The sequence below is a fragment of the Narcine bancroftii genome, chromosome 6 (genome assembly GCF_036971445.1).
Source record: "Narcine bancroftii isolate sNarBan1 chromosome 6, sNarBan1.hap1, whole genome shotgun sequence".
Lineage (NCBI taxonomy): Eukaryota > Metazoa > Chordata > Chondrichthyes > Torpediniformes > Narcinidae > Narcine > Narcine bancroftii.
The window spans coordinates 157609240-157635520 of record NC_091474.1 but is presented as its reverse complement, the minus strand read 5'-3'; the positions used below and the strand labels follow the sequence as shown (position 1 = coordinate 157635520).

General features: G+C 37.5%; 1 protein-coding gene across 1 annotated transcript; it reads right to left on the bottom strand.

The window, feature by feature from the left end:
• Positions 1-849: 849 nt before the first annotated feature.
• On the bottom strand, positions 850-25644 carry laptm4a (lysosomal protein transmembrane 4 alpha). Its single transcript, XM_069886459.1, has 7 exons — positions 25467-25644; positions 20419-20539; positions 14135-14211; positions 13912-14034; positions 11547-11642; positions 10585-10683; positions 850-2024 (listed from the first exon to the last, which is right to left on the bottom strand). Exons 1-7 carry the CDS (start codon positions 25563-25565, stop codon positions 1950-1952), a joined length of 690 nt encoding a protein of 229 aa, XP_069742560.1. The 5' UTR covers positions 25566-25644; the 3' UTR covers positions 850-1949.
• Positions 25645-26281: the final 637 nt, after the last annotated feature.

Below are 26281 nucleotides of genomic sequence, written 5' to 3'. Positions count from 1 at the left end.
AAGGAAGGAAATGGGGGAGGGGGAAGAAACAGGCCTTTCATGTGGATCAACACTTCACCTGTACATCCAGAGGACTTATTTATGGCATCCAGTGCACTCTTTGTGGCATTCTCTACATTGAAGAGTCTGGTCAGACTGGGAGAACATTTCACTCAGCACCTCCTCTCTGTCCGCACCACAGAATGGCCAACCATTTCAATTCCGGGCTATACTCCTGTGCTCACATATCTGTCTATGACCTTATGTAATGTCACACCCTGACCACCTGCAGAATGGAGGAACAACAACCAGCGACATGGCATGAACATTGACTTCATTGCTTTCCATTAAACCTGCTTGTCTTTTCTTCCCCCTCCCCCATTTCCTGCTTTTCCAGTTCATTCACCCACACAGCCCTGCCTTCCCCCCACTTAGTGCTGCTGTCCCCTCCCTCCCTTCAACTCCCATCATTTCCTGTCCTGCCATCCCTCCCCCTTCTACCCATATTCTGATGCTCACTAGCATTTTCTTATACTTCGATGGACGGCTCGAGCCTGAAACGTCACTGTTTGACTTGCTGAGTTTCTCCAGCATCTTGTTTTTTTTTAAACCTCAACTACAGAACCCACAGAATTTTGTGTTTTAATTTTGGTTTCTTCATATGCATTTCCTGTGTGTTTCAGTTTTGGCGGTGTACAGGCACTGAGTGCCTGGAACATCCATCCAAATCCCCTTTGCTTCTACAATTTTCCTTTAAAACCACTGATCAAATGTTAAGTTATGCTTCCCCAATAAGCATCATTTTGTAATCTGGAGAAACAAGATCACAAAAGACCATGTAGATCAAAATGAAGAGGTTCAACTAGAACATAAGGGGAATATATATTTATTTAAAATACACAATACAGCATGAAAAACCTGTAAAAAAATGTAACTAATCAATTTGTTTAACATCTTCAAAACTGCTTGAGGGCACTTTCTTACAGACCCAAATGCTTTTTGCCGAGTTGGGTCAAGAAAGAGCTCAAGCTTTTTAACTATGGTTATATATGATTAGGTTTATTCCACAGTCAACCTGTTTATTAGGTATGTGGAGAGACATCGTTCTTTAAATTAGCTTAGTGAAATTCAACTGCAACATAAATTGAACCATTTATTGTTTTGTAAATCAAAAATGACAAAGCCATACAATACAGCCTTTAAAATTAAACACAGTTTAGACTATCAGTCATACAATGCATAAAACAGCAAATGTGCCTTTGTTTTCTCACACTTAAGATGACCCAAATTATATTGAAAGGAATGTTAAATAAAACAAGTTGGAACCACAAAGACTTGCACAAATACATTTGATCCATACATTCAACAGTAGATTTCCTGACTGAAAATTCATTAAATCAAAATTGGAAGTGCCAATTGAAATCTTAAACTTACAGAAAGTTGGATGGATCAGTAGAAATTTTGCATCATACACATTTCTGTCTCAGGAAAGTTGGATCAATATTTAATATTGGATCACTTAGAACCTCTAGTGGTAGAACTAAGTAATGTAATTTCAAGTTCTGCATCTTCCAGCAAAAGCTTTTATTGCTCATGTCGTGCAAAGCTTCAAGTTAGTGATTGTTTGATCCTTGATTAATTCATAAAGCAATCAACTTGCCACTCAAAGTTACAAGATAAATCCAAAACTATTTTCAAGCAATTCTGAATGAAGATTAATTCAAATGAAAATCTTGTTCTGAAGCAAAAGGATCAATACACTTACCCAGCTAATTCACAAGAACTATTTTAAAAATTCAACATTCAAGATTTTTAGTTTTAATCATGTCTACGTATAAAATATAATCTCCTGGATACTCAAGGGTTTATTTAAACACAGTAGTACCCTTACAAAGTTTCAAAGCTTAAATGCAAGATAAACAAGTTCAAATTTTAAGAAAAGCTCAAATTGCGTTTGATTTACATTGTGTTCAAGCTGGCATGTATGGAGGTGGAGGCTCCTTCTCTGGCATCTTCATGGCCATTTCATAGGTTGGCAGCACATACTAAAAAAGATAATTGTCAAAACAATCATCAATTGTACAATTTCAACAATATCTAAAAGTACATTTAGCACATGAACCAAGAGTATAGAATTTAAGTTAATAATAGATTTCAAACAGATCAAATAAGCTATGACGTACGAAGGAGACACTTCACATTGGTTAAAAGGGTACTGTAATAAGAATCTACCACCTGCATACAAAAAAATCCTACCAGCGTCATGCCCCTACCCAAGAAAACAGCACTGAACAGAATCAAAGATTTTTAAAAAATAATACAATTTGACATTTGGGGAGAGCAAACAAGGAATAAAAACAAGCATACAGGACTAAAAAAAAGAGTGAAATTGCACACCAACAGATTCAAAGACAGTTTCTTCCCCATAGGCCATCAGGTTCCAAATGAACCTTACAACAGATATGCTGCCCATGCTATGTACCAATTGACTTTTCTTTTTTTAAAAAACTTTATTTAAGATTTTATAACATGAATAACATATAGGATTACATTAAAAATTAAGAATAAAATAAAAAAATTACAATACAATATCAGTAATCTAAATAAACTATACCCTCCCCAATAATTATTACACATTAATAACCCAACTCAAATTAGTCCAACCCCCCTTTTCCCCCCCAAAATAAAGAGTGAAGAATTAATAAAGTTAATAATATATGAGAAAAAAACCCACTTTACAAAAAAAAGACAAAAATATAACCGATTAAAATACTAACAAAAAAAGTAATTAATACTAAGATATCAGACTTAAAAAACATATTTAAATCAAACTTAAATGCATATATTTAACAAACGGAGTTAAGATGAAACATATATTTAACTCAAACTTAATATAAAAAAATTAGTAAATTTAGTAACATTATCTATCAAAAATTCTTAAACAATAATCAATTCTTTAAAAAAAATTGTAGCATGAAAAAAAAGATGAAAAAAAAACTTTCTCTATAGATAAACCTTCACCAAATATCAACTAACTTCACATCTATCATCATATTAGTCACATAAACCACCATCTTAAAACAAAATTCAAACCTCATTAAGCATTGTACAATTCAATTTTATTACACTTCCACCATTTTTCCCTTTTACTCTTGAATAGTTATCCAATAAAAGCTCCAATACCACATTTAAATATCCCCAATCATTACGTTAAAATTCAGATATCCAAATAATAAAAACACATCTACAACAAAATCTATATCTTCAACAAATGGAGCATAAACCACAAACAAAATTCAAGCCTCATTAAGAATTGTACAATTCAATTTATAACTTTCACCATTATTCCCTTCGTTCTATAACTAAAATAGCAAAAAAATATACACCAGAATTACCACTCCTTTCACCTTAAAGTTAAAGAAAAAATATTTTAAAAAAAAACTTATCCATCCCATTCACATTTAAATTTCAGATATTCCTTATCTACTGAATAAACTTTACAAAAACCACATCAATTTTTAGTTTATTAAACAATCAAATACTTTCTTAAGCTTTTTTTAATATATAAACAAAAAAAAAACAAAACCCTTCACTCTTTAATTTAACAATACAAAAAGGAAAAAAAAACAGGTAGGAGGTTAAAAATACCCCCTCCCGTCTAAACTGTGCAATGGGGTAACTCCCCAAAAAAAAATGGGTGTGAGATAACTCACACGTAGCAGATGACTTTCAGGAAATAGTGCCTATCCAGTTCTCTCCCCTAACTCTCACTTCATCTTAAACTAACATCCTCATTATTTAATATCCCTTTTTTTAAAAAAAACATTAAAAAAAAGGACAACTCTTCTTTTAATCAGCTCCAACTGCCGAGTCACCATTACAACCATTCCTTCTTTTGGAGCACGGCTCTTTTCTTCCATCTCTTGTCTCCTTAGAGATCGCGGCGGACTATGTCTCTTTTGAAACTGAGTAATTGGCAGCTCTTGAGCAAATGCTATAGCTTCCTTTGGAGAATCAAAGAACTTTGGTTAGCAACCATCTTGAAAAACCTTCAAAACAGCTAGATATCTAAAGGTTGCCTTGTAACCTTTCTTCCACAACAACTCTTTAGCAGGATTGAATTCCCGTCATTGGAACATAACTTCTTGACTCAAATCCGCATAGAAGAAAACTCGATTATTTTGAATCATCAAGGGTGATTTTCTCTGTTGTGCATTTCTAATAGCCACTCGTAAAATTATTTCTCTGTTGTAATAATTCAAGCAACGAACCAAAACAGGTCTTGGACTTTGACCTGAAATAGGTCTTCTACGCAAGGCTGTGAGCACGTTCCAGTATTATACCTTCCGGGAAATGTTCTTGACCCAGCACCTGCGGAATCCATTCAGTAAAAAATTTTCTTGGGTCTGGTCTCGCCATACCTTCCGGCAAACCAATAATCTTTATATTGTTCTGTCTTGATTGGTTTTCCAAATAATCAATCTTTTTCACCAAATTTTTATTTTGAATTTGTAAGTCTTCGACCATTTTGGTCACATCAAAAACTTGATCCCGTATTTCGTCTATATCTTCTTCACACGAATTAAATTTATCTCTCACTTCAAGCTTAAAAGCTCCAAACTCAGCCATCTGTTGAGAATGTATTTTCACCAAAGTATTAAACCTAGTACCAAGTTCAGTCATAATCTTGAATAATCCCTGCATTGTATAAGATAATTTAGATTCAAGATTCACAAAAATCTTTTCAATTGGAAGAGATTTTGGCTCAACAGATTCCTGCTTCTTCTCCAAAAGATCTTCTATTCCTTCCTTCATTCTGCTTGCCTTCCTTGCAGTATGACTGCGTGTGGAAACCCCAGCCACAGCCTCTCCAGCAATGACTGGAGGACGCTGGCCGGGGTTTTCCCCAGTCCATAATGTATTAAATTCTCCCAGTACATCAAGTTGTATAGGTTCTTGTATCTCAAAAGATGCAGTTTGCAGCACCACCTCTACAGATGACAAATGCCTTTGAGTAACTCTTTGTTCTAAAGGCTGTTTGGCTCCCTCTTTAGGGGGCTCTACTGATGTAACATAGAGCTCTACATCCGAACACTGTACCTCTCTCCTGGGATCCATTTCATGCTGAGTCCCGGTGTCTTTCCTGTAGGTAGGCTCCAAAACTTGAACTTTTGGAAAATGTAGTTTTTTGATGATCTGATGTCGTTTTTTTTTTGCTCCTTTCCACCAATTGTACCATCATAAGTTAAATTAACAGCACTGAAATTATCTAAACTTTTAAAGAATTTTAACGGGCATTTCTAGACAAAACAATAAGATAGAGACAGGAGAGGACTGGAAGGCACGTCTGATCCTTACACCATCTTGCCACGCCCTCCACCAATTGACTTTTCTAACTCTGACTGTGATAGGCTCTTGCTTTTCTACTTTGGACTACTGTATGCATGTTAGAATTGACTTGCTGGACTGTTCACAAAACAAACTCATCATACCAGATATGATGTGATAGTACATTTGAACCCAAGGATAGTGAAATACATGCTATTTTCCTTCAATAAATAATGTTAAAGTTACTATTCTCAGGACTGGGGAATTTAACTTTTGTGGAAAGGTTCTTCAGATTACAGGGAAAATTCAATTGATGCAAATGTTGTCATAAAGAGTCCCTCATCTTTTGAAGGGGGCCACAAAGACACAGTAATTGTTAATAGGATTGGAACGGGAGAGAGCACAAAAAGAATGGGGTGCATGTAGAACTTCTGCTGAATGCACTGAAGAGGCTGAAATCTTAACATTTAAATACTGTCAAAATCTGATTTAAAAAAAAGTTATGACCAGACTTACAGCTAGAAAATAGGAAGAGGTTGCATTACTGTTTTGAGATGGCATGAACATGAAAATAGGGGTAACCTGTACATGGAGTAAGAAATGTGGCCAAGGTCCTAAATCAATACTTCTTACCTGCATTCACAGAGAAGGACTTGAAAGATACCAAGTTCAGGAAGTTGAATATTGATAGCATGGAGCATGTAGGATAGTACTATTGTTTCTTTAAGGGCAGCAGGGATGGCAGGTAACTACATGCTGAATTACTGGGGAAAAATTAAGGGATATGATTTATGCACATTTGGATAGGCAGGGGCTGATGAGAGATGGTGAGAATGAATGACTTTGTGCAAGGGAAATCTTACCAATGCAATTTGTTTTTGTGGAGGTAACCAAGAAGTGATGAGGACAGTCAGTAAATGCTATTTAAATTGAGTTTAGCAAGGCAATGTGATGAGGTCCCACAGTGTCAGCTAGCTGTGTTTTACTGGATAATCTGATTTTACTGGTTAATCTAATCCAAAATTAGCCAGTGATGAGGTAGAAGATGGTGTTGGAAGGTTGATTTATATTTGGATGTCTGTGACCAGTGATGTACCTGCTGGCTCCCTTGTTAGTTATGATCATTTGGAGGTCACTACAAAAAGAATCAAGGGATTATTGATTAAGAGCAAGTGATGTTCCTGAGGACCATGGTTCTTTAGAGCCTCTTGCTGAAGAGTGTTATCAACAGCCTCTAAATATGTTTAATAAGTGATAGATTCTTCATAAGATAGAGGTAGAAAGTTACTGGGATAGAGAATGGAAGTTCCACCCAATCAAATGTTACCTTAATAGACCATTTGTTCTGGTTTAAGCAGGTTCTGGTTTTGGCGTCCTGACTCAATGTGAACGGTTGAAACACATTTTGAAAATTATTCAAGTTTTCCCACCCTTGTTGTTTGGAGGATGTTGATTTATTAAGAGACTGGATAGGTTGGTTTCATTTCCTCTGGATCAAAGGAGGCCAAGAAGTAGCCACAGAAGTACATAGACAATGATAGGGTAGATAACCAGAATTCTTCTCCCCCACCTCACCCTAGGGAGGAGCCTTAAAAAGTAATGTTCTTTTTTTTTAAATTAAAGCAGGGTGGTTGATATCTGGACCTTTTCATCAGAGGAGGTGGTAGTAGAATCAAATACAATTATCCTCCAAAAGAGACATTTACACAAGCACTTCATAGGTAAAATGGGACAAGAAATGAAATGCAGACAAATAGGATGAGTGTAAATCAGCAAAGTGATCAACCTGGATGTGATAGGCTGGAAGTCCATTTCTCCACTGCACAACTACTGATATTTCCTTTGTGTGGCATAATCACTAATTGTTATAAATAAAGAACTTTCAATGCCATATATTTAGAATCATTTAAGTTCATTTTCCTTCCATTTTTCAAATTGCAATTTGAAAATTCATTGGCTGGAAATCTCAGACGACTTTCAGAACCTGCTTAAGCCAGAATAATTAGTCTGTAGAGACAACATTTGATTGAGCAGAACTCAACTCTGCATCCCAATATGCTCCAGTTAACTACCTTCAAATTACTATCATAGTTTTCAACAGATCTTGATTTATCTGAACAGAATTAGAATGTCGTGCTTCAGGCTAGTCACATGCCAATCCTCAGGATCAAGGAAGATTTCCTTTCACCTGGATGTAAAGCTGGCTAATGAAGCCAATGAGGAAACTACAGATGAGAACAGATGACATTGAACAAGACATAATATCAACAGGATTTTTGCTTAATGCCATCACCAAGATTTTAAAAGTAGGATCCAACTCCAAACCATCAGCCTGTGGCAAATCATTGACTGATATAACATTCTTATTGGGCTGAAAGCTGATGGGGAAAGGAAGATGAAGAGAACCAGTGGACTCAATTTCCATAATATTACTAATTGACTCGAGAACATGTTCCAAAATATGCTAACAAATATTGACACCGTACCTTACCAAACATTTGATGTAATAATCAGCTTAGTTTTAAATTGTACATCCATTTCAGTTTGAAATCAGTAATATTTCAGTGACAGATCAAAACATTACCTGAAATGCCAAAACAATTCAGAAAAACCGTTTGATTGATTTAAAAAAAACATGCGACAAAAAGCAAAATGAGTTACAAAAATGTTAACACTTGTTTTTCTGTAAGCAAGTTGCCTATTTTTTTGTATCAAGACTTTTAAACTTACACAAGGCAAAAACAAATCATGTACCAAACAGCACACTTCTATGAAATTGCATTGAAACCCCATTGCAAGATCAATATGTCACTTGATTGTTAATTCTAGTTTTTGTACAATTGCTGCAACATCATGATTAATTATAATTAATGTATTCAGATCAAAGAAAAAAACAACTAACCAAGTTAAAATTCTATTCCTTGGATTCATAATCTCTTTCTTTGGCTTGGCTTCGCGGACGAAGATTTATGGAGGGGGTAAATGTCCACGTCAGCTGCAGGCTCGTTTGTGGCTGACAAGTCCGATGCGGGACAGGCAGACACCGTTGCAGGGGAAAATTGGTTGGTTGGGGTTGGGTGTTGGGTTTTTCCTCCTTTGTCTTTTGTCAGTGAGGTGGGCTCTGCGGTCTTCTTCAAAGGAGGTTGCTGCCCGCCGAACTGTAAGGCGCCAAGATGCACGGTTTGAGGCGATTATCAGTCCACTGGCGGTGGTCAATGTGGCAGGCACCAAGAGATTTCTTTAGGCAGTCCTTGTACTTCTTCTTTGGTGCACCTCTGTCACGGTGGCCAGTGGAGAGCTCGCCATATAACACGATCTTGGGAAGGAGATGGTCCTCCATTCTGGAGACGTGACCCACCCAGCGCAGCTGGATCTTCAGCAGCGTGGACTCGATGCTGTCGGCCTCTGCCATCTCGAGTACTTCGACATTAGGGCATACTTAACTGGCATTTGGTTACATAAGCAAAGCCAACAAATAACATCTTCACAATAGGCAATCTGTAAAATCTAAAGTGATCCAAAAGCAGCTCTGCATTCTTTTAACACATCATTGCTCTTGAAGCCCAAAAATATCTCATCTAGATTATCAGATATGACTGGTTCTAAAACAATTCCCAAATAATGTGGAGCAAATACAAACAAAACTTTAGTGACATTTCTTGAGCTATTCTTCATAATTTGCATTAACAAGGACACTGAATCCTATGTTAAAAGATACAGTTATAACATTTTGAATTGTGTAAATAGTAAGCATTTTAAACAAGATTTCACAAGATATAATCATGCCTGATAAAAACAAGTTAGCCAGGATGTCTTGGCATCAGACATATCCAAGAAAACCTCAGTTGTTTACCACTATTTGCAGTGACAAGATTGAGTCTGAGAAGTGGTGGGAGAAGATTCATAACCAAAAAGCTGAAGTGCACTGGTGTCCAGTTAAACAACAGTTACATTTTTTAAAAAGTGAAGACAAGTAGAATAAAATATTGAAGAGTAGCATTTCAATTTTTTGCCATGAGAGATGCAAAGTCCCCAATGGAACTCTGCAGGGATGAATACACAAATTAAAAATTGAAACAGAGCTTGGGGTCATAAAAAAAGAGGTCAATAGTGGGCTGACATTTTCCCAACTATTAAAGCAGCCGTGAGGCATACCACCAACATTCAGTATATTTTTCAGTCAATCAGAAACTAAACAAAATGAAAAGTCATGAACATCCAAGCCAAACATTAATACTTTGTCTAACCCAATCAACTCCAAAACAAATTCTTATTGTACAATCATTCCAATTAATGGATGGCCTTTTATACCTTCCAAAAGGTTAGATCTAATCAGTGTACATTTTTCAATAGCATCCTTCAAGAAATACATCCTCATGCTTGGTTTGCTTTCATTATAGCCTTACAAACCTATACTGAAGCTGTTAATAATTGTTCTATCCAAATTTCCCTGTTCCTCTATTCCACTGGACTAATTTTCCTAGCAATGAGCACCGTTTCTATTTCTTCCATTTGAAAATGTACTGACTCATACTTGTGTCATATCCTAGTTGTTTATTATTAAACTATCAAGATGATCAGTTAACTTGCTGCAGTCCTTTGTACCAACTAGCCATCCATAGAAGTTGTTTTGATTCCAAAGTTCAAACATTAATGTAAATGGTGAGCAGTAGTTATCCCTGGCCTGCTTGTTATGAAACAGTATTCCCTTCTTCTCCGAGTACCTACCTTTTACTCACTTTGTCTTGGAGCAAAATTTTCATCCATTTGTTTATTTATTACTTCACATTTTAACATTAGTCCACTGAATAAACTTAAGCATTTTTTGCAAACTCCAACAAGTTATTGCTTCATCATTTACTGCTCTTAATTTACCACTGTTCTTTCAAAATATATCCTCAAACAGAATAGAGATTTAAACAAACCTTGGAGATACTCTACCTGAAAAGTGCAAAGAGGAAAATCCAAAAACCCTTCTTTCCTGGCTTATAGACTAGATAAGGTTCACTTCAGAGGCTTTAAATCTCAGCTGAGATGCAGTTTAAAAAAAAATACAGGGCCTCAGTGAGAGAGTGAGTGACTGCTGAATAACAGGCACAAGTATATTTCACAATCTGTTAATGTTCTTAAAATAACCCCCATGATGACGTAGATAATCTTCTTTCTTGGCCTCTGAGCGAAGAATTCATGTTAGTGAAAAGCTAGCTCACATATAAAGAGGACATTAACATTGAAGAAAATGTTAAGAGTAGAACAACCTATTGTGTTTTTGCCTACCTGTACAGGTGTTTCGAAAGCTGGATACACAGCTATCTCAGGTGTGTTCCTATTGTTGATGTACTTGTAACAATTCCAAACACAGTTAATGAAGTAAGCCTGCAAGACAACAGCAAAGGTATGCACTAGACTATGAGCTGTTCTGTTTACTCAAGATGAATAATGAATCAAAACTAAAACAACAATCAAAAACAAATCAGATAAGCAAAGACTGGTAATACAATTTTAAAGATGCAACTCAAAAGGCATTTGGATAAACGTTGAATGAATGAATGCTGGAGTAGGTGTAAACAAGAGGACTAGTAATGTTTCTCTATACTGCGGGATCCTGGAAGAGCTAATTGCCATAGAATGCAATGTAGGAACTGCTAAAAGATCAAAGAAATATGAGAGAATTAGAAGCATCATGAAAACAGAAAATACTAGAAATATTCAAGTTTCTATGTAGAAAAAAAAACATTTTTGTGTTCTCAACTTTTTGCATTTTCACAATTCCAGCTGCTGCAGTCATTTCTGATGAGGAACAAAATAGACTGAGGCCAACTATTAAGCAGACAAACAAAAGATGATCAATCAAGTCCACAGTGCTATAGTAGTTAGGGTTCATCCCTACACCCAGAGACCCTGATTAATAGGTTAAATAGCTATTGCAAATTATCCACAGTGTAGGTAAGTGGAGGGGGAATCAGGGGAGGGTGTTAAAGGGCATGTGAGAGCAAACCTTAGTGCATGAAACAAATATCTGAATGCTCCAAAATGGCAGAGTCATTTGGCTGGAAAATACTGTACTTTGAAAATGGCTACGTTACGTTTTCCAAAGCATGTTTTCCATTTAATAGCTCTTTTGCTACAGTAACCTTTAAGATCTGTGTTTAAAGCTTGATCTTGTCTGATCAATTATGTATTATTTAATGAAATACAATATAAACTACTCTACTGTGGCTTTGCTTCTAGTACCTTACCTTAATAGTTATAATAATGGTAAAGGAAAGCAGAACTATCAGCAGAAGGCAACTCGAATCCAAAGCCAGGAGATCATCCTTGTAAGGAAAATCAGGCTGCAATAGATAAAATGCATTGCAACCAGTTATTATATTATATACTACCAGTAGTCTACATTTTAGCACATATTCAGTATTACAATCAATTGCAGATGAAAGTTTACATATTAGAAGAAAAAACATACTGGTACGATGAACAACATTCCTGCAATCAAGTTAAATATGTTTCTTGCATTGCAACATTTTAAAAGTACTTCCTTGGCTGTAAAATTCCAGAAAAGTCCTTAAAGATGCAAAGTATAGTATTCAAATACAAGCATTTCAAGGAAGAAAAATAGAAAAAATTCTCCTCTTTCCAAAGTGGAGGGCTATATTCTGAGTACACAATTAGATTTTAATTTGGCATTTATCATATCATATTTGCATGCACTCATTGAAAAACAAAATCAAAAATACAAATCTATTGTTAATAATATTCAGTTCATTTTTGGACAAATAATTTTTGACCATTTGATAGTAAAAATAAAGCCACTATTAGAATCATAAAATTAATAATTATTGAATAAAGTAAGGAACAACTGGTTAAAAAAAGCCCACAAAATAGTCATTTTAGAAAATAATGGTCCACAAACACGTCAGTGAAAGCTGACATTTGGTTAATAAAGTATGCAAAGTTATTTTCCATTTTAATTAACACAATAGTAAGAATTTGGAATATATACAGTAAAACCCCTATTGGGATTGGTAGTTTCTGGAAACTGGAAACTAAGTGTAGTTTCCAGTTGCTTGCAATGCTACTCTTAAAATGCTTAACTAATACATCTGCATTAAGAATAAACAGTTTAAAAGACAAAAATACTATATTTGCACTGAACAAACTTCACTTGCATGAATACATAAACCTTAAAGCATTTTATTTTATTTTCCAGTCATACTTTGAAAACCTTCAGCAGTCACTGCATCTGTAGGTTCCTCCCTCTCTAGGGAGCCATCCGAAAGATGAACAATAGCAATAACATTACAGATAATTACCATCCATTTCACCCCCCCCCCACCCAAAACCACATCCTTAATCTGACCAGGGGAATAATCTGAAATAATCTGTAATCTGACCGGGGGAACTCTTACTAAGCAGGGATAAGAAAACACTAAGAGAATCACCCTAACGGCAAGCAGCACAAACCAGCTCTTTATCCTGGGCAACCATTTTATTCAATTGCAACTTCCCCCCCCCCCCCCCCCCCCCAACAGGGGCTATGAGCAAAGCACACCCAAGGCACTCCACTGGCTGAATATTTGCTCCCATCTTCAAAAGGTTAATGTGTTATTTCAGAGAACATTTACAATTTTAAATTTTATTTACATTTTTATTTATTCTTATTTATCTTAAATTTGATTTACCCATATATATTTTTGTTGGATTTTCTTGCCACTTACTTGAATTCTAGATACTAAAGGTTTTACTGTATTTCTACTTTACAAAGCTAAGGAGTCTATATTTAATCACAATACAGGTTATAACTCTTTAAACTGGTGATTTTTGGACCTGGTCATTGCCGGACCACAGAAAATGCCAGCAAACAGAAAATGACCCCTAAGGGAACCCCCTATGTAAACAAATCAAAGGTAGAACAAAGCTTATAGCAGGAAATAATACTGTGGGGCGGCAATGTTAACTCAATGCCTTTACAGCGCAAGCAATCGGAACCAGGGTTTGAGTCCTGCGCTGTCTGTAAGAAGTTTGTACTAATGGTGGCAGATTCAACCTTTACAGCGCCATCGATCAGGACTAGGGTTTGAGTCCAACACTGTAAGGTCTTTGTACCAGTTAGGCGCTGCTGAACGTCCATATACGTTTTGTGAAATTGGGCATTATGCAATGTTGATGTTGTGCAAACATACTGTTTACTTAGCAAAGCTATACAAGATACCCTAATGTACATGTAAGCTTTTTATTTGTAAGTAGTGATCAGTGTGGGGACTGAAACTGAACTGTGGGGAGAGAGTGAGACAGTGGGATCAGTGTGGGAATCAACATGGGGCTGTGCGGAGAGAGCAGGGCAGTCTGATCAGTTTGGGTATACAGCATGCAATTTCCTATAGCTAGCGATCGCTTTTTCTAACTTGCTGTGGTCTTGCTCTCAGTAGCTGAATAGCTATGGGACAACGGATGCATATGCGGTTGGACGTTGTCCAAAAGGACAACGGATACCTAAACGTGCTGGATCATGGGAGTTATAGATATGATGAGCATTGCTGGTATTGGGACATGCCTTGCTAAATGTAACAAAACTAAAATGCACCTTTAAATAAATTTTCGACTTACCAACTGGTCAAGGTAGTCCTTGATCCTGGGCACATAAGTGAGTGAGCTGACGGCAACAAGGCAAGAGAGGGCAAAATTGAACAATAAGTAGCAGAAGAATGGAATCAGCCATCCTCCACGATGCTAGATCAAGAGGAAACCATGAGAGAAATTCAATAGAATTTGCAATTATAATGACAACAAGGTTATATTTGGACAAAAAGCTTAGCATTAAAATACTTACAGTGACAGCACCATACACCAACATGGCACTGATAGTAAACATCAAAAGAGAGATGGTAAACCCAACACAAGCATTTTCTAAACAAAAAGAAAATTTTAAAAATGAAACAAATTCATGAAATGATAATTTATTCTAAAGATTTAATACATTTGGTCTGTAGGAATTATTTAGAAAAACTGTCAGGTTTGTAATTTCAATGTAATGCATGCATAGAGGCATCATTTAATTGCCAAAACAGCATTTGAAAAGGAGGGAACATTAGTATGATTGGGGGATGAGGTGGCATTAACAACAACAAAAAAAAATAGGCTGCAAAGTTTGAGCACAACCCAAAAAAAAAACATAACTAGAAAGAATAAATAAGTATTTCTCCTCAAAGATCCTTTATACATTCACTGACAACATCCAGGGATGGAAATTAATTTATTATATTTGGAACCCAATTTTCTAGGATTGACAATGCTAATTACCGTATATTTCAGTGTACAAGACGATCCTTAAAGCACCCAAAGCTGCCAAAAATGAGTCATCTTATAGACCAGATGTAAAAACGTGACCATAAAATTCTACTCAAAATACCATTCGATTGGTTCCATAACCCACTCAGACCCCACCCTACAACAAATTTTAAGATGTCAGTATATTAGAAAGACATTTTTATTGTAAGAAAAAAAATCTAAAATCCTTCCAAAAAAATTACGATCATCATCTGAGGCAAAGAACTCGGCAAGGACATTCGGAATCTCTCTGTTTACATTTAAAAAAAAAATATTTATTAGTTTAAAAGCACACAATAAAAACACATAATTAAAGATAATTCAAAACAATACAAATATATGTGGTACATAAAATGAAGTAAGAAAGCCCCCCCTCTCATATACAATCCTCCCTCCCCCCATCCTCTACGAAAGAAGAAAAAAAGTCTAAGAATAGGACAAGAGACCCTCAACAGGAGTGCCTCCTACTACTTTAGAGTCTTTTATAATATACAGAGACCTTAAGCAGAAGGGAATGTCAGAGCTTCATTTAAATATTAACACCCATATTTTGTAAGTAAGGACACCAGTTCTTCCAAAATATATATTTGTTTCCTAAATTATAAATAATTTTCTCAAGTGGTATACAACTCCATATTCAGCATGCTATCTTTCTATAGCCAAATCTGTATCAGACTTCCAAGTTATGGTAATATTGCTAAAGCAATTTGAAAAAACTTCTTTTGATACATATTCAAATCTAACAAGTTCAATATTCTTAATATCACTCAATAAAAATAATATTGGATCCTGTGGGAATTTAATCCGCATTATTCGTTCCAATAATTTACCCATTTCTAACCAAAATTATTTAAATTTAGGATACTGCCAAGTAGAATGGAAAAAGGTACCAATTTCCTGTCTAGAACTAAAATATAAATCCAAGTCTGATTCAATTTTTAATTGAATCATATAACTGATGAATTATATTGAACCATTTCGTATCTCACATTTATTGTACTTATCCTATTTTCTCTACATATCCCAATCCCCTTCATCTATTTGTTTATTCAAATCTACTTTCCATCTTTGTCCAGAATTATGAAGCCCCATTTCTCAGGCTCTTTTTTGAATTAATCTATACATCATTGAAATAAATATCTCTATATTTCCATCATGCAATAATAATTCTAATTTCATATCTACTGGTAATGATGGCTATTGACCATAATTTTTATGAAGAAGTTTCATAACTTGATAATAACAAAATCTAGTATTTTCAGGTATTTGGAAAATCTCCTTCATTCTATTAAAATAAACAAATTTCCCTGCTTCAAAAATGTCTTCTATCTTCTTAATTCCCTGACACTGCCAAATATTTAAAAACTTATTTTCCAAGGAAAATGGAATCAATCCATTCAGAAATAATGGTATTTTTCCAGATAATAATCCACCTCCCACAATTTCTTCAAAAAAACTCGCCATAAAAAATTCCTAACACAAGCATCTAATTCTTTAAAAAAAATTAAGGAATTGGAATCGATTGAAAAAGGTATTGTACAGGTACAGGATCCTTTATCCGGAACCTTTGGGGGACATTATGTTCTGAATTTCAGATTTTTACAGATTTCGGAAACCCAGATTAAAGCCCACCGTATCCACCCCCCACTTCCTTCCAGTCGCCTTGCCATCTCCCCCCCACCCCCCTTTGCCCGCCTGACTTTTGCTGCCGATCTCCTCCCCCTGACTCGCGCTGCTGGTCTCTCGCCCGCCTGACTCGTGCTGCTGGTCTACCCTCATTCGCCTGACCGACTCGGTCTACCAGTCTCTTGGCCGCCTGACTTGCGCTGCCAGTCTCCCATCCCCTCGCCCACCCGATTCGCGCTGCCAGTCTACCACCCACCCGACTCGCTCTACCGGTCTCTCAGCTGCCCAACTTGCGCAGCCGGTGTCCACCCCTCGTCCACCCGACTCGCGCTGCCGTGTCTCTCCCCACTTACCGGATTTTAGATGTCCAGATAAAGGATCGTGTACCTGTATTCTGGTTAAAATATTAATCCTTACACAATTTCTCACTGTTTACACAGTCATCACACGGGTCCCAGTCTGAATCTAATGAGTCAGCTTCCGCTTCTTCATCAGCGTTCGTACCACCCATTGCACTAGAGATACCGCACTTGGAAAAATTTTATTAGCCTCTACTTTCACTTTATCCCATGCTTTGATCACAATAATCAAGCACACCAAGTGATGCAGCACACATTGCAAAAAATTTTTTAAACCTCGTCATCCAATTATTCCATTCTTTACACACATGATCTTTAAATGGCTTGTTCAAGCAGATATCTAGAAGTGCAATAGAGAAGTCAAACCATCTGGTCCAACAGCAATCACAGCATTATTTAGTGGTATAATCTATTTTTAGTGTTATCAGTTAAATGGTTGCAAAACATATCCCAGTCCAACCAGCTCCATTCCTTGCGTATACCGCCTGCTCCACACATTGTCCATTCAACGTGATTTTCTAACTCTGGCCAACGAATGTTTCCTCTTCTCATCAAACACTGTTTCTTCGGTATTTTTCTTACAACATCTCCATTCTTTCTCCACTCTCTTGCCATCTTCTCAGTTACGTCAAATGTCCTCAGAGCAGCTCAGTTGGTCGATTCCTTGGCCATTTCAATGGCTTCTAACTTAAAACTTGCTTCATGCTTTCTTCATTTTGCTGGAGGTTCCATAACATCCACCTTCCAGCCACACCCGATAGCTCAAACAACACACATATTTGGGAGGTCATCTTTGCACCCGATACGATTAAAACAATGAAATTCAGGCTGAAATTAGGGACCTGACATCGGAAGGTCGTCTTATTCGTCGAACTATATGGTATTTATACCTTTCTCTATTTTAAGCAAGTTATTTATCTGAAACAGTAATAAGCAAATAAAAGAATCCCAAATGCAAATAGCACCACTAACATGAAAATTGGTCCTATGATACCTGATGTAACTTGTGGATTTTCATTCTCATCTCAAAATTTTTCCAATACCAACTACCCTCCAGTATCTTGGTCATTCACTTGAATATCCATCCCCGAGTTATGTCCAACTTACAAAATGAAGTTTGTACAAAGATGCACGTTTTTGAAATAGATTTTGCACCAGGTTTGTGCATCTACCAAGGTGAAATAATTAATTGAAAATACTCAAAGTAATTGGTCAAAATAGTTTACTGCAACAACGAGTTTGAGGAAAATTTATTAATACATTTTGCTCTAGCAGAATTCAATGGCATTTAAAATTTCCTTAAGCATGCATTAGTAAGTCAGCATTGCCATTGCGTATGTATGTAAAAAGTTCAATCCCTTGTCTGAATTTAATTATTTTAATTCTGATATACTTGTTATTTTCTTTTGCATTTGTATTGTTACAGAGTATATAGATATGTTCTTGGGAGATAATTGGGAAAGGTTTGTTAGTTTACATAGAAACACTTTAAAACAGATCTTATTTGAAATACTGGAGCTCTGCTAATGCTAGACATATCAGCTCCACAGCTTTTGCAAGAGCTTTGGAGAGTGCTCAAGAAACTTCACTAATGGATTGTTGTTTACAAAAGGCAACAGATGCAAGATCTTGTTGGAGCCACAGATTGTCTGGAGATGTTCTAAGAGGGTCATGTGCTTTTGCAAGCAGAAAGAGTCAAACAGGCTTTCTCTCAGAAGGAGGGAGAAATCAGTCCTGCAGTGTTACAGTTGGCAACAGCAGCAGGGACTGGAACAGGACAAGCTGACAAGCTTGTGGAAAGACCCATTTGGAAGACGGCCTGGTCAAAGCCCTTGTGGTTCATGCAAGAGCAGAGGACTGGCTGTCTAAGGTTTCACTTGGAATAAGAGAAACAAAAAGGCACTCTGTGGTGACCTGAAAGAAAGAGGTTATCATCTGGAGAATTCTGAAGGGTCAAGTTTCAACAGCAAGACACTGAAGTGGCTGATGGATGTACATCAGTTGTGGATGTCCCTGAACAACAAATCTCTCTCTGAAAACCGACAAGAACTTTCCTGAGCAGTAACCATTTACCTTTCAAGCACCAAAGCCTGGTAAACTTTATAAATGTTAAATTCCGTGCTCAGTGTAAGAATTGCGTGCAACAAGTGAACTTGGAGGAATGAGAAGTGAAATTGGATTGTGAACTAAAGAACTTTTCCGAACTTACACACACATCCGCTTAGAATTAGAAGGGGGTTGTTAGGTTAGTTAAGTTAAAGTGTGATTCTGTTTTCATGTTTAAAGATAATTAAAAGCAACTTTTGTTTAAGTAACCATTTGTCTTGGTGAATATCTATTGTTGCTGGGTTTTGGGGTTGCTGGGCTCATAACATTTTCACCTACAAGTCGTGGTCTGAACTGAACCTAGTTCCCAAAATCAAATCTTCAGTACATGATGTGTAACTTTCCCATTTGTATTTAAATCGTCTTGAGACAAACTGTATTGAAACGTGCAGTTTGGAGTACATGACAGGGAACTTGTGTGCCAAGTTCTACAAACAATATAACGATGGTGAAGTATTATGTTTTTACCCTGTGATTATTTGCCCAAGGATGAATATCGACTTCCTTGTGCATCAGAAGGGATAGATCCTTAAATTGGCATCTAATTTGATTATAGGGCACCTCCAAAGGTGAAACTTTATCCTTAGTACCTTTAGATCCAAACTACCTGGGATTTTCATCCTTGAGGTGGAATTTAAGCACTCGCCCATAAGATGTATAACAGCAACTTTAACAGTTCAAAGCAGCTTTTTATCTTGCCCGTTTATCAGAAGTCAAAACAAAATAAGCATATGCCTGTTTCTCCTATTCCTCCCGCCCCCCCAACCACTATTTATTAATGCATGTACTCTAGACAAAGGACTACTAAGTTACAATTGTAAGGTCAACTTGGAGAAATTCAAGGGGTGGGGTTGTGGATGTACTGTGCCTTTGGACACGTCAAATCCTCTGTATAGAAAATCTCATTACTCTGGTGCAACAGAAATCAAATGACTTTTTTTCAGGCTTGTAAGTCTCCTACGTAATAATATAATCCAAATGCCATTGATTTTGGTCTGAAACTAACATACTTCAATTTATATCTTTCTCTGGCAAAAATTTTATATGTTGATTATGTTGAATATGTCCATATTATGAACTGCTTGGGGAAACTTTTTACAAACATGCGCAATGGCGCTACTGACTTCCTAATGCATGCTTAAGGAAATTTAAATGCAAATGAATTCTGCTGGAGCAAAATGTATTAATAAATATTCCTCAAACTCACTGATGCAATTGTTGCAGGTAAACTATTTTGACCAACTACTTTGAGTATTTTCAATTAATTATTTCAACTTGGTAGATCCATGGATTTGAACTACATTTCCCATAAGAGTTCAGAGGATTGGTGACCAATTTAATTTGCATTTAAAACAGATTAGAAAAACTATTTTGCCTGGTAATGAAATTCACCTTAAAGTCAGTCCATGCAAATGAAAATACCCCCCCCCACACACAATCCCCAAATTAGCAAAATGTGGATTTTTCTTCTTCAAAAAAAGTTCATGAATTGGATTTTCACTCTCCTCAAGAGAGCAGGGTCTCCCAATGACAAGAATGAGCATCTGGAACAAGAATTGCTTTGGCAATTGATGGAAAAGGAGGACATTCCCAATTGCTTAATCACAAGGAGGAAAAGGGCATGATAACTTGATTTGTATTTTGAATCATCTTGTATGGATCTAATGAAGATCATAACAGTTAACATTTTCCATACCTGTTACCCTCTCTGAGGAATAGTAGTTTCCAATAACTTCATACTGTATATCCAGTGGGGGCACAGTTTCTGGATGAGTTACTGCCACAGTCAGCAAAATGCCCATCAGCAAATTCACCACCTATTCAAAAAATATAATTACAGTAAAGAAAAAAACAAATGAAAATTTTGAAATGTTGGCTGACAGAGCAGAAATTTACTCATGGAGCTCAGCAATATTTACTTTAGAGTGTAACATTTCATTCAATAAAGAGGAATGGAGTTTGAGCATAGATCTGTCAAGGATGAAAGGCTATCAGAAAGCTTTGCATAGAGGAGGAAAGCATTAATACCATGTATATTACACTACCCAGGGTAAGACAGTTACCATTTAACCTCTTCTTTTAATGATTCTACAAAAGAGCAATGTAACACAAGTGTATTATAAAATTAATGTTACATTTGGCAAAATTACCATATTATGCATTGCAAAGTGATGCTACATTTAAATGCTTAGCCCTGAAACATTCAGTGATACAACATTCAATTTTGCAAATCAATTGTAAATTGTTCACATATTACAAGGAGCACACCTCCAAAGATACTCACATCTTGATATGGAGAAAAACAGACAATTATCAGAAAAACCAATGCTTAAATTCACATTTTTAAAAAAATGGCCCATAAAACTTCACTTATCTGGTACCTGACTACCCAATTATGAACTGATTTTTGACAACACTATATTTCAGGATCTAGGCCTCGGCATTCCTCCCCTCACCCCCCCCCCCCCTAAAATCGCAACTGGATTCTCAACCTCCTGTCTCACCAGATGAGCAACATCTCCTCTCCTCCATGATCACACTCAACACCAGAGCTCCTCAAGATTGTGTACTCAGCACCCCATTATACTCCCTCAACATGCATCTGCACAGCAAAATACCATTTCAATCCCATTTTTAAATTTGCCAACAATACCATAGACGGGGCCCAGGTATAAAATAATGAGTCATGATGCAGGAAAGTGATTGAAAATCCAGTGACATTATGCCAAAAAAAAACCCTCTCCACATCAGTAAGGAGATGATCATTCACTTTTGGATAAGATGCAGAGTCCACACCACAATGTCAAAAAGAGTCAACAGCTTCAATCTTAGAATAAATAACTTCAATGACCTGACCTGGGACAAGCACATCTGGCACTAATGCATCCACGTTTCTGAAGACCAAGGAAGTTCAGCATGTTCCCCCCTGTCCCTCAACAACTTCTACAGGTGGACCATCAAAGTATATTTAGTAGATGCATCATGGTGTGGTATAGGTAAATTGTGGCTCTGCTCAAGATTGGAAGAAACTACAGAGATAGTGAATGTAGCTCAGAACATAACAAAACTTGTCCTCCCCTCCCCTATCTACATCTCTAGCTGCCTAGGAAAGGCAGTTAACATACTGAAAGACTCATCACACGCCAGATACACATTTAAACCTTCTCTTCTGGGAAGGACGTTTAATAGTTTCTTCTCTGCCACAATCAGGATTCTGAATGAACCCTATAACTTTGCTCTCATTCTGCCCTTGCTTGGTGTAACTTGATCCTTTTCATTGTATTCCTACATTGAAATTGCACTCTATACACAACTTTTCATTTTTGTCATTGAGCATGGAAACAGGCCCTTTAGCCCAACGCCCACCAAAATGTTCCACCAAGTCATCACACTTCTCTAGATTTGGCCCATATCCGTCTAAAATTGGATCCATCCAATTTTTTTTTCTTAAACTGTGAAATATTTCTTGCTTCAACCACCCACTCCAACAGCCAGTTTCATACACCCTCCACTTTGTGTGTTTTTTTTTAAAAACTGGTCCTCAGTTCCTGGTAAATCTCTTCCCCATCTCACCTTAAATTGATGTCACCTAGTTACCATTTCCTCTATTCTGAGTAAGAGAATGTATTCACCCAATTTAGTCCTCTCATACTTTTGTACACCACTACAAGATCAGCTTTCATCCTCCTGCAAGAGATCATCTGTTTTCAAAAGAACCCTTCTCACTGTATTAGGTATTCTGTGACAAACTAAACTTTGCTTGCATTTTAAATCTTAGTGGATCAAGTCTTTGGGACATTTTAATCACAAACATTAAAAATGCTGCATAGTATTCCACCATGAGAAACAAATCCATAGTAATGTAAATAACAGTTGCAAAGTATCAATACCCAATATGGCATGACAAATAATGCTAGTGCAGTATACCAGCCAAAGTTTAGATTAAATTACTTTTTCTATGTCCACATGATGCTGTTAAAATGGTGATTTGATGGTAATAGAATAAAAACATCAAAAAGCATCATCAATATTCAAAAAAAACAAATTTTAGGCCAAATTTTCCAAACATTATGCACAAGGCAAGTGAAAAAATAGATCTATTCACTGGTTCAGCAAGCAGTTAAAGTAAATACAATTTTTGTTACAAGAGAATTTGAGAACATTAGTAGAGATGTTTTACATTAATCATGAAGCCCCAGGGATATTCATTCTGGAAAATTGTTTACAGGTCTGGTCTCCCGACTACAGAATGTGTTCAAGATAAAGCACAAACCAAGATTCACAAAGTTGGCTCAGAGGACAACAGATTTTTCAGAAGAGTTTAAACAAACTAGGCGTGTAACTTTATTCTTTTAAAATCCAGAGTGTTATGCTAAAAATTACAAAATTCTTAATAACTTGACAGGTGGATGTGGAGCTGATATTTTTCTTTAATTAGAGATCATAGTCTCAAAAAAAAGTCAATCTGTGGAACTATTTTTCTAAAGAGGGGTGTGATGCACAGTTGCCAAATATATTCAAAATCATGTTTATTTTTAACCATTAAATGATAACGGGATTAGTGAAGGAATTAAGCAGAGGTAAAGGATCCAGCATGATCTTTCCAATTGATAGACCTTCTATTGTCCTCATTTCTTAAACAAACCTGTTGAAGGTTATTACGAGCCCAGAGGACCCCAAAACCCAGCAGCAATAGATATTCACCAAGACAAATGGTTACTTAAACAAAAGTTGTTTTTAATTATCTTTAAACATGAAAACAGAATCACACTTTAACTTATCACTATTGACTTAACTAACTTAACCCTCTTCTAATTCTAAGCACACATGTGTGTGTAAGTTCAGAAAAGTTTTTTGACTCCCAGTTCAATCTCACTTCTCATTCCTCCAAGTTCACTGGTTGCAGGCAATTCTTATACCAGGGTGGCCAAACCGCGGCTCACGAGCCACATGCAGCTCTTTGACCTTTAATATGCGGCTCGCTGCCGGCCTCTCCCATTCACCCGCCCATCTCGTGCTGCCAGTCTCCCCCATTCGCCTGCCCGACTCGCACTGCCGGTCTCTCCCCCGTTCCTGCCCGCCAGACACTGCCAGTCTCTCTCCCTCGTCAGCCCGACTCGTGTCTTTAATAGCCTGATATTTGTAGCATTGTATTTTAGTCATAAAAAATATAATTATAATAAGACTAAGGTGGAAATTTGATTAAAATATCTCATCTTTTGGCCAACTTTTACATATTTGTGTCTTTGTGATAATTGAAACTAATACAAATTAACAGTTTAAAAACGGCATGCATGAATAAATATTATTGAATTTAATATGCATTTCTTAAAATTTGTTACAAAATGTGTATGTAACAATAAAAACGTATGTGTGAATTTTGTTCTTGTCCTGTGGCTCTCAAACATCTGAGCTTTATTGTTTGTGGCTCTTACATTAAGCAAGTTTGGCCACCCCTGTCTTACACTGTGAATATAATTTAACATTTAAAAAGTTCACCACACTTTGAGGCTTGAAAGGTAAATGGTTACCACTCAGGAAGGTTCTTGTTGGTTTTCAGAGAGAGATTTGTTGTTCGCTGGACATTCCTTTTTAAATCACCCACTTCAGTGTCTTGCCAAAGAAACACCCCCCCCCCCCCTCAGGGTTCTCCAGTAATAACCTCTTTCTTTCAGGTCACCAGAGTTTTTTTTTCTCTTATTTCAAGTGAAACATTCGACAGCCAGTCCTCTCCTCTTGCATGAACCACAAGGGATTTGACCAGGCTGAACGAAGCACTCACCACCTGTCTTCCAAATGAGGTTTTCCACAAGCTTGCCAGCTTGTCTTGTTCCAGTGTCAGCTGCTGCTGCTGACCGTAAAACTGCAGAACTGATCTCTGTGGGTGTGTGTGTGTGTGTCTCTCTCTCTCCCTCCCTGACCACATGACCCTCTTAGAACAACAAGTTCCACTGCAGACAGATGGCATCTCTGACAAGTTCTTTCACCGGTTGCCTTTTTGTAAACAACAATCCATCAGCGAAGTCTCTTGGGCACCCTCCAAAGCTTTTGCAAAGGCTTGGGGGCCGACACATCTCGCATGAGCAGAGCTCCAGTATTTTAAATAAAATCTGTTTTAAAGTGTTTGCATGTGACCTACTCAAAAAAAACCTGCCCCAATTTATCTCCCAAAAACATATACGATGCAAACGCAACATAATCTGTCACAAAGCGCACATTTCCCAAGTCAGATAAAACAACTGCAAACCCAAGAGAAGGGGGGGGGGGGGTTTAAAAAAAAGAAATCAATAATAGCAAGTAGGTATGTGGGACCAGCATAGCAACAAACAAAAAAATGCAGACACAAGTACTTTTAAATGTATATTTTTTTTAATCAGTTACTTTCATTCACTACATAAGCAGTAGAGAACCAAACGCCAAACTTAAGTATGGCTACCCAAATTTAAAATTAGGTGCAATCTTATCATTCAAAAGGAAGAGAACCAGGGACTCTCAAAATAAGGGGAACTCTGAAGCCATTATGGGTGCCAGATTCGGATTCACCGAGATGCAGACATAACCAAACCACTGCGCTGCGTCAGAAGGGGCAAGACACTGAGAAAGAAGCCACACTGCCTTGAACATCGAAATGAGTCGAGCTCCAATCGGGCCCGCCTCCTCCAGGCAGAATCAGCGGCCCGGGCCTGAGAGACTCGGCCGACGAGGAGACCTTTCCTCCCGCCCCCGCACACGCCGCTCACTCACCATATACCAGGCCCCGAGAATGATGGTCCCGGTGCGGACATGGCAGAAGACGCAGCAGCGAGTACTGTAAAAACGACCACCGGCCGTCTTCAGCGCCATCACTGATCCCGTTCGCCGCCTGCCACCCACAGCCTCTCTCCGCCACCTGACTGGGCACACCAAAACGTCACCCGATTGGCAGCCCGCCTCCTCCAATCCCAGCGCGACGGAGGGCATCCACAGGAGCCGACCAATGGGATGACAGTGCAGGCGCCCCGCCCTTCATGACGTCACACATTCATTTCAATTTCGTCACCCACCGTCACTGGGATTGGGGAGATCCAGCGATGGGCCGGTTCCTGCTTCGGGTCGCGCGGGGCGAAATTGTGTCATCATTCCGGAGCTCGCCACTTCATGCCGTGCGCTCCCTTCCATCCATTCTTCCTTGGTCAGCTCTGGCAGCGCTTCCGACCTGAAACTGTCTCTGATACGCCTGCATCTCTTCCCCACTGGGAGCGGCTGCAACATGCTGTGTGCAGGGTGGAAGGCTGCTGCCGGCCGGACACGCCTCCTGAGACTGAGCCTCCCCTTTGTCCTTTGCGTGTTACCCTTTCACTTGGCTTCAATCAGTCAATGAAGTTGATGGCTGTTCCAGTCTTTAGTTGTTAATATTGTGGTAAGTTTCACAACATCAGCCTTTTGTGATTATTGATGGTATATCAATTTTATCAACTACAAAGTTCAAAAACAAGCATGGAACAGTATCTGAAACCTGAGAACGTTGGCATCGACCCCAGACGCCAGACACTCCGAACATGTTCAAACTTTGACTCTTC